Source organism: Microtus ochrogaster, chromosome 4 (assembly GCF_000317375.1).
Source record: "Microtus ochrogaster isolate Prairie Vole_2 chromosome 4, MicOch1.0, whole genome shotgun sequence".
Classification (NCBI taxonomy): domain Eukaryota; kingdom Metazoa; phylum Chordata; class Mammalia; order Rodentia; family Cricetidae; genus Microtus; species Microtus ochrogaster.
In genome coordinates this window covers 84194213-84202136 of record NC_022011.1, presented here as the reverse complement: position 1 = coordinate 84202136, position 7924 = coordinate 84194213, and the positions used below count along the sequence as shown (strand labels likewise).

Sequence of the window (7924 nt, the reverse complement as noted above, 5' to 3'; positions counted from 1 at the left end):
TCTCTCTCTCTCTCTCTCTCTCTCTCTCTCTCTCTCTCTCTCTCTGCTACACAACTTTCTGACTTGCACAAAACGTTACTATAATAGTAAAGTTTACGAATTTCTCCAGCAACATTCTAAGTGGTCAGTCCATGACAGGACAGGAATAGAAGTCACAGTTTGAGCTTACCTAGCTCCCTGCTGCTTCAAGGCCCCAAATTGGCCGCTTCTTACCCACCTCTCCTGGGCAGAGAGGGAGTCCCACAGCAAGGCGTATTGAGAGCCACATTCTTTCAAGAGATAAACAAACAAGAATACCTTCTCCACCCTGCCTGAGCATTGTTGCAGTCCCCCAAGAAATCCCTCAATTTTAAAATGTTTCTTTGCTTTCACACAAAAGCACGCCACCAGAAACGTAACTCTGTGGCCCACCGGTAGACACTCAAGGACAGACTGCGGGGATTGGGGTGGGTAAGATTCCATCTTAGAAACCCATAGCCCTGATTCTTTGCCTTATCCCAGCCCTAAGTAGGCGATGCAGGTCCCTTCTCCCCCTCTTCCGCCTTTGCCCTCTTTGTATAAGGTTGCAAAGCCTGCAGCACTTTCCCCAGACAAAGCCAAGGTTACCTAGCCCAGCAAAGGCAAGACGCCCTCTGCTTCCTCACCCAAGCACCAAGCGGCCAAACCATTTCCTTCCACTCTTAGATCGCAGGATGCGGGGTGCAAACCCTTGAACACAAACACGATGTCTTGGGCCACCTTAAAATGATCCCTGGATGCAAGGCAAAATTAGGGTTTCAAATCTAAGCCAAAGAAAAGGGGCCACTGGAACCCTGTTTACAAGCCGTTGGTCTCCTTTTAGCTCTTTGTTGCTTTTCGGGTCTGGCTCAGGACAGATAAACCCGCCAAGCCTTTCCTCTACCCAGGCGCCATCAGCGTGGGGCCAGGACCGGCCGGGAGGGCCAGAGCAGCGGGAAAGAATCAGGGACCTTTTCAAGGCTGAGATCTCCCCGCTAAAAGCCGGGTGGAGCAGCACCTGCCCAGTCGGGCGCTGGGTTCCGCTGCCTGGACTCCGCTTTGGGTACCCGAGCGCTCCCTTTCTGAGGGTTTACCGGATTGCGCGCCCCGTTGGGGTGGCAACTCTGTTCATACCGACCTTTGCTTTCCTTCTCCTGCACTTCGGGACTGGACACCGAGACCTCAGCCAGGCAACTCCTCTCTTCTGGAAGGCCGCCTTTGGCCTCGGGGCTCTCCACTTGGGAGACTTTGGTGGGCTCCTGGCCGCTCGCGGTTTCGTTCATCTTCTTTTCCATCTGCAGCTGGGCAGCCGAGAGCTGCGGCTTGGCCGCGCCACGAGAGTTGAGCTGGAGCATGACAGTGGAGCTGCCTTCGGGGCTGTTATTGTACTCTTGGGTTTTCCCGGTGGCGTAGGTCTGACTCAGTCTAAAATATCCAGGGACAGGAACCTCGGGGTTCTCAACGGGACAGGACTCAGGGACCAGCCTCTGGTACGAAGGGACCTCGGCAGAAATGAGTTTGTTGCGCTTATCAGAATACATGCAGCAATTGGATTCTTCTTTAATGTTGGCGGTGAATGAGCAAGTGGGGACTTGCTGTGTAACAGGTTGCTCTATTCGACAAGATCTGTTCGGGTCTGTCCAACTGTCAACTTGAGGTATATAAGGATGCACATTCATACCCATATTTTGGTGGTTCACTTCTCTTTTGGCCAGAGACGGGAGCAGTCCACAGGTTTGCATTCCATAGGTCCCCATGTCTGCGCTAGGTGGTGGCATGTACATGCTGGCGCTGCTCGAATAAAAACTGTCACTCCTGCAGGCACTGATCAAGGAATCTACTAAAAAAGTATTAGCAGCAGGAGAGCTGTTGGGAAAGGACATTTTGGGGAGGAATTTGAAGAAGAGAGATTGTGTCCTTTGTAGGCTGACATCTCTAGGAAAACATTCCCGGTGTAATTGTGGATGCCTCTGCCGACCACATGACAACCAAGCCAATGAGATTTGAAAATGGCCTTGAGCCGCAGCCTCCTTGCAGGTCACGTGTTCCAGAGCCCGGCCGGCCGGCCTCGTAAGCACGGACAACAGCGACATCTACTAAGCGCCGGTGATAGTGCGCGCTGAAAACAACCGGCCCAGGGCTCTGCTGCTGGCCGGCCAGCCGGTCTCCCGGGGCTGGTTTGGCCGGCCTGCCTGCCCCACTCGAGTCCCCCACCCGGCCACTGGGCCACGCCGGCGGAAGGAAGGGCTTGATCCGAGGGCCCTCCGGGAGGACACGAGCACTGAGGGAAGTCAGAGCGCGGTGGAGCCTGCTCTTAGAAGCGTTTTTCCCTGCACACACCCAGGCAGAACGCACCCAAGAGGGCCGGTTCCGAGCAAGGGGTAGGGGCGCGGGCTGGTTAATATAGTACTGGGCAGTTGGGAAGGTGAGTCCGATTCCTCTGGTTCTGAAACATCCCCCCTAGGGGTCCAAAGGAAGAAACTCTCTGCTGCAAAGATGATGCGACCAAGGTGTCGCGGTAAGCACTAGCGAAAAGGGCCGCGAAAGGTCGAGAGGCCACGCAGCTGGGCAAATCCGGAGCACGGCGAAAAATTCCAGCCCGTAGTTACCTCTCCTTCGACCATTCGACCCGGACTCGGGCGCCTCAGCACCCAGGAGCTCCTGGAGCCTAGACTGTCAGAGTAACCACACCCTGACCTTTGAGGGACCGGCTGCTGGGAGCTTCTAGCTTGGATGGAGATAATCCTCACCAGCCATTCCCTATCCGCGAAAGTGTTCCTCGGGCTCCCAGAGACAGCTAAACAGAGATTTCCTTTCCCTGATAACACAGGGCAGAGAGGAAGGAAGGATAAAAGAAAATACTTTTTTTTCAAAAAAAAGGGGAAAACTCGGACCCTCGGACTCCACAAGTTTTAGAAAGCGGGGCCAGAGCAAAGAGAGAGTAAAGCAAAGGTGTCATTTGAGGCTTCTGCAAGTAAAAATATGTTTTCCTTTTATGGATTTTGTAAAAGCATTGGTTTCTGACAAGTGCAAGGTACAAAAGGTTGTGGAATTTATTAATACATATTAAAAAGAATCAGGGCGATCAATAAAATTCTCATCTACATTCTTGGGCTCCTTGGTAATTTTCTTGCTTCTGAGGGTTTTTAAAGAGTTATACCCACTGTTGCCACAAACGGGAAGATATTTTATTAACAAATCAATCCAGACTTTGTAAAGGATAAGATTAATAGTTAAGATTTAGCATAATGGCGTTCGCTTTATGAATTATTGAAAATTATACTATTGATTTTTCCCCTTCGCTACTAACCAAGAAGGTCAATTTTTGTTTTAACACAAATCGTCAAATATTAAAAGCTATACTTTTGTCACAAGTTAAATTTTATAGTTTTGGGCAATCCCTAAAATTCTTTGACAAGGTTTTGCTTGGACGAGAGGGGGAATGAGATGGGAGAATCTTAGTCTTCCGTTTCCTCTGGCGAGGGAAAGTTTTATAAAGAGGATATGGTCTGGGGTTGTGGTCCAGCTCATTAAAGAGCAACCACCGCCACCACCACCATGGAAACTCAGAGTTTTATGAGAAACTTGAACAACTTCCTCCCTCTTTCTCTGGTTGCAGGCGGTGAGCCGCCCTGCAGAAGCCAGGGCCTAAGGACAGCAGCGGGGAACTTTAACCTTGATTTCCAAAGACTTGCCCTGGACCAGGGGCCCTGCCTGTGTGTAGGAGCTGTCCTTCGGCCTTCCGGGGCCCCTTCAAGAAAGTGAAACGGACCCGGAAACTGTGACCGTGAACCAGTTCTCAGTCCGAGGAGACATCTGTGTTCTCTTCTTTCCCACTAACCCAGGAATGGACTGGCCTTGGATTTCAGGCCCAGAGACTGAACTTGTGGATAAATCTGGTTTCCACCTCAACAGATCGTTTCTTTGGGGTTCGATGCTCCTTAAGGCGCCTAAGCCAGTTCTGGGGAAACCTAGTTGCTCCTTCACAAAAACATTTCACTCCCCCCCCCAAAAGTCCTTTGTCCCCTCCCTCCCCTAAAGGAATTTCTCCTGGCCTGATGAAAACAGGCGTTGAACGTTATTTTCGGCCTTGGGACCGATTGGCTAGCCCCCTCTCAGTGTCCTCGCCCAAACAATAACCCCTTTTAAAAAACTCCACGGTGGCAATGAGACAGACCTTTTAAACCTTTACGCAGCTGTTCAAATACAACATCATTGTCAGGTTAAAAGCCTGGCGCCTCCAACTGCTCTGGCTGCTGCACCCCGGTGGTGAAGCCAGAGACTTAAACGTTACCTTTCCACCGCGGTGGCTATGTTTAAGCTGGGGAGGGGTGTGAGGTGTTAAGTAAGGCATAGCAGAGGGCAAAAAAAAATTGAAACGTTTGCCTCTAGGTTGCTAAGATCCTGATCAAACCTAACAGCCACCGATTAGCGCCTCAAAATTTCCCTTTTTATTTACATTGTGGCGATCAAATCCTGAGCTACAGCAATCGTGCCCAGGGGCTGGACAAAGTGCCCGCTGCCCTCCCTGACGCCCTGACGCCAGCTTGGCGCGTTAGCATTGTGTTGCCTTGTATCTCGGCCAGGAGAGCTGCCCAGAATTCGACTGCCCAATTTTTCTAATCCCAAGCAAGGAAGGGCTGTTCGATCTAATCAGGAATTTTATGCCCATCAAATGCCCTTTCATAATCTTTATTTATACACGAAGAAAACACCCAGTCTAAAAACAAGCAATTCCTTCCTGAACTGGTAAGTCTTCAGCGAAGTTGTAGGGGCAGCTCTGCCTGCTCTGTGTGGGGGTCTTTCTGTTTCAGTGCCCCTAATGCTTCAAGCTCAAAGTCACCTCATATTGGATTAGGGTTTAAATAGATTTCCACTCAAAGACAGGAAAAAAAATGTGTATGTTAATTTAAAAATGCAATTTATTCTCTCAAAATTCTAATTTTTCCTCTTTTGAATTTCTGCCTTCAGACTGAGTCCTCAGAGGCAAATTTGTCAATATGTTAGATTTATGGAATTTAAATACTTGAGCAAAATGAAAATAGTATAAGTGAGGACAGAAACTGTGCCTTAAGACCTTAGAGCCGACACAAAGCAAACGGAAGGGAAAGGCAGTAGCTTTAAGGGCAACTTTTATTTTGCTCAGTGTTTAATGTAGTGGCTGGTATTTAAAAAAAATCATCTTTAGATCATCCAGAGCAGTTAGCATTAATAATAAGTCAATATTACATCGTAAAGGAGATGTAGAGCCATATTTGTAACAAGATGCTTGTCGCCCTGGCACAGTTCTTTCCAGAGAAAATTGGAAAGGTCGCCTTAGCAAGAAATTAGCATTTGCAATAATTAATAATCATCATAATAAACTGGTTTGCATTTGCACTTTCTTGTCTTCTTCGGGAGCTTGGGGTGGAGGCTCTGGGCCTAAGAGGACCTAAGGGCTCCTAGGTCTCCCTAAATTAGACCTATGAGCCGCCTCTGTCACTCTTTAGAGCTAGGATGGATAGGGACAAATTAAAAGCTGCCTCCCCAGGAAGCCCCTCTGGGTTGCACTGTGTACCATCGCACCAAGGGGAAAAGAAATCGAAGGGGCAACCGGGAGACTACCACCGACTCAGTAAAGGGGTCTACAGAGATGACCGAAAGGGATCGAGAAGGGCCTAGCCTCTTTCTATTTACAGACACAAAAGACTCCTACTTGGCGCATTTTCTCCCTACTTCTGAACCTGAGAACAGGGCGCCTCCGGATCGGAGGCCGCCGGCAAGGAGTCCCACGCACCCTAGCTCAAGAAGAGGAGGTTTTCAGCCCCCGAAGTTCCTGGTCCCATTATTAGGCCCACGTTAGGCGGGCGCTGCCGGGAGAAATGACACTGCAGACCGCTCAGCAGCCGTGGTCTGCCGGCGGCGGCCGCCAGCCAAGGCCAAGGGGCCACCGCACAACCAGATGCGCGGTGGATGGGGCCTCCTACAAAGGAACACAACGACATTTGGGGAGGGAGGTTTCACCCCACACAGACTAAAACCCGGGTTAGGCCCTAAAAAAGGACTCTTTAAAAGAGCTAACCCGGACCGGCAGCAGGACAGGAGGAGCCGGGTATCTGCGCAGGGAACACCCACGCCTCTCGCTGGCGCCTAGCCGGGGAGTCAGGGCGCCCCAGTCTCCCTCTAACCAAAGCCAACTCCTGGAGGCCTGGAGAACTAGAGGACAGGAGGACCCTAAAGCCTGAGGTCTGGCGAATGGAGGGAGGGCGGGGAGACAGAGGTCAGTGCAAATTCCAGGGCCTACAGGCTCTTCTCAAGGAACTTAGGGGGTGAAAGGGATCCGCCATCCTCCCTTTGAGCCGCCCAAGCCCGGGAGCCCCATCTTCACACTTTTGGACCGCGGAAAAGAATGCAAGCGGAGGGGACACAGACATTTCCCAATGCCCAGGGCTTTGCAAGGACAGTGAATCTCAGGAGCGATTTTAACCGTTTATGAGAGCTTGAGCCCAAAGCAAACTGCGCACCTCAAGGTCGGCGGGCAACCAGGAAAGGCGGCCCGGATTCCGTCAAGTACAACGCCAGGTTACTTCAAACGCATCCCCATTCACAACACTTTGAAATCCAAACGTCCTCGCAAAGAGTCTACTATCTCCAGAAACCGCATCAGTCCAGTCTGGCACCCGCACCCCAGCTTCTAGCCCTCTCTGTCCCTTGGGTAGTCAGGGGTAGCACCAAGTCATGCATAGACTGGAATCTTCAGCCCAGAACGACGCCCGCGGTCCTCATGGAGTTTCAATTTTTTTTTTTCTAAGCACACACTCAGCTAAGTTGCCAACGCCCTAATCTGTTTTAAACAAAAGCCTTTTAATCATCCCAGCCGTTTGAAAGCTCACAAGACGCTTGCGGTTTTGGGGAGATGGGAGGGACCTTACGTTTGTCACCACTCGCCACACTTAAACCAATATGAAAATAGATATTCCCCGATTTAATTAACTCGCAGTGGCTATGACGTATTTCAAACCACAGATATTTGTCTTTTAAAGATATCTTCTCAATACCATACGGTTATATACCAAGGTATTTTTTTTTTTTTGTAGCGGCTTTATCTTTGAGGAGACAACGGATTAGGGGATCCCCTATTTCAGAAGACTGATGGCTTCTTTTTCTCTGTCTCTCTACCACTTCTCGCAATCATGGCTGCTTAGAACAAGGAGACAGAAACACCTTAACTCCTGGCTGTTTCTAGCGGGTGGGCCAAGATCTCTTATGAGAGTCTAGTATTGGAAAATAAGGTACCGCAGGCTCTTGGCAAATAAGGTTTCTGGAACGTGAGCGCGCCCTCGTGTGGCTGTAGAGGTTCTTGCAAACGGAAAATAGTATTTCTCGCGTTTGCCTGGTGTGTGCTGGCTGGCACACAGCTTGCTCATTTAACCGCAGTTAAAAGAAAAAGATGAAGAAAAAACCAACCAGTTTTAATCTCCCAGGAATATCTTACTATTAGGGCATTTACATGTAAAACACGGCTCAGATTGTAAACAAAATAATCCTTTTCTGAGCGAAATAATTTGATTATCTGCTTTTTTTTCTAATGCATCCTTTATCAAAAATTGAGAAATGTGTTAAAACAGTACAAATATATTTTATCTTATTCTATATCTTAGAAAGTGCCAGAGTTTATTTAACACGGTGGCAAATTGCTTTCAAATGCTAAGGGTTGGTGTAAGTCTGATGAGAACTTACTCTCTCAACCGCCTTTTAAAAAACTGCGGTTCTTCATGACAGTAAAGAGAAACTCTTCCTAAGAGCACCCCAAATTCTCAGTACATCCTAACTCTACTAATAGTTCATAGGCATTTTGATCTAACAAGTGTTTTTATTTTTTTCCCTAAGAAGTCAGTTGTTATTGAATTATTCTAGTGTTTGGGGGGAAATTAAGGTTATTGATCCT

General features: G+C 49.0%; 1 protein-coding gene across 1 annotated transcript in view; it reads right to left on the bottom strand.

Annotated features, from left to right (window-relative positions):
• Positions 1-1880, bottom strand: part of Hoxd10 (homeobox D10) — a 2546-nt gene extending 666 nt beyond the window's left edge. The window contains exon 1 of the mRNA XM_005346593.2: positions 1136-1880. Within this exon, the coding sequence (XP_005346650.1) occupies positions 1136-1880 (745 nt within the window). The remainder of the gene's footprint in view (positions 1-1135) is intronic.
• Positions 1881-7924: the final 6044 nt, after the last annotated feature.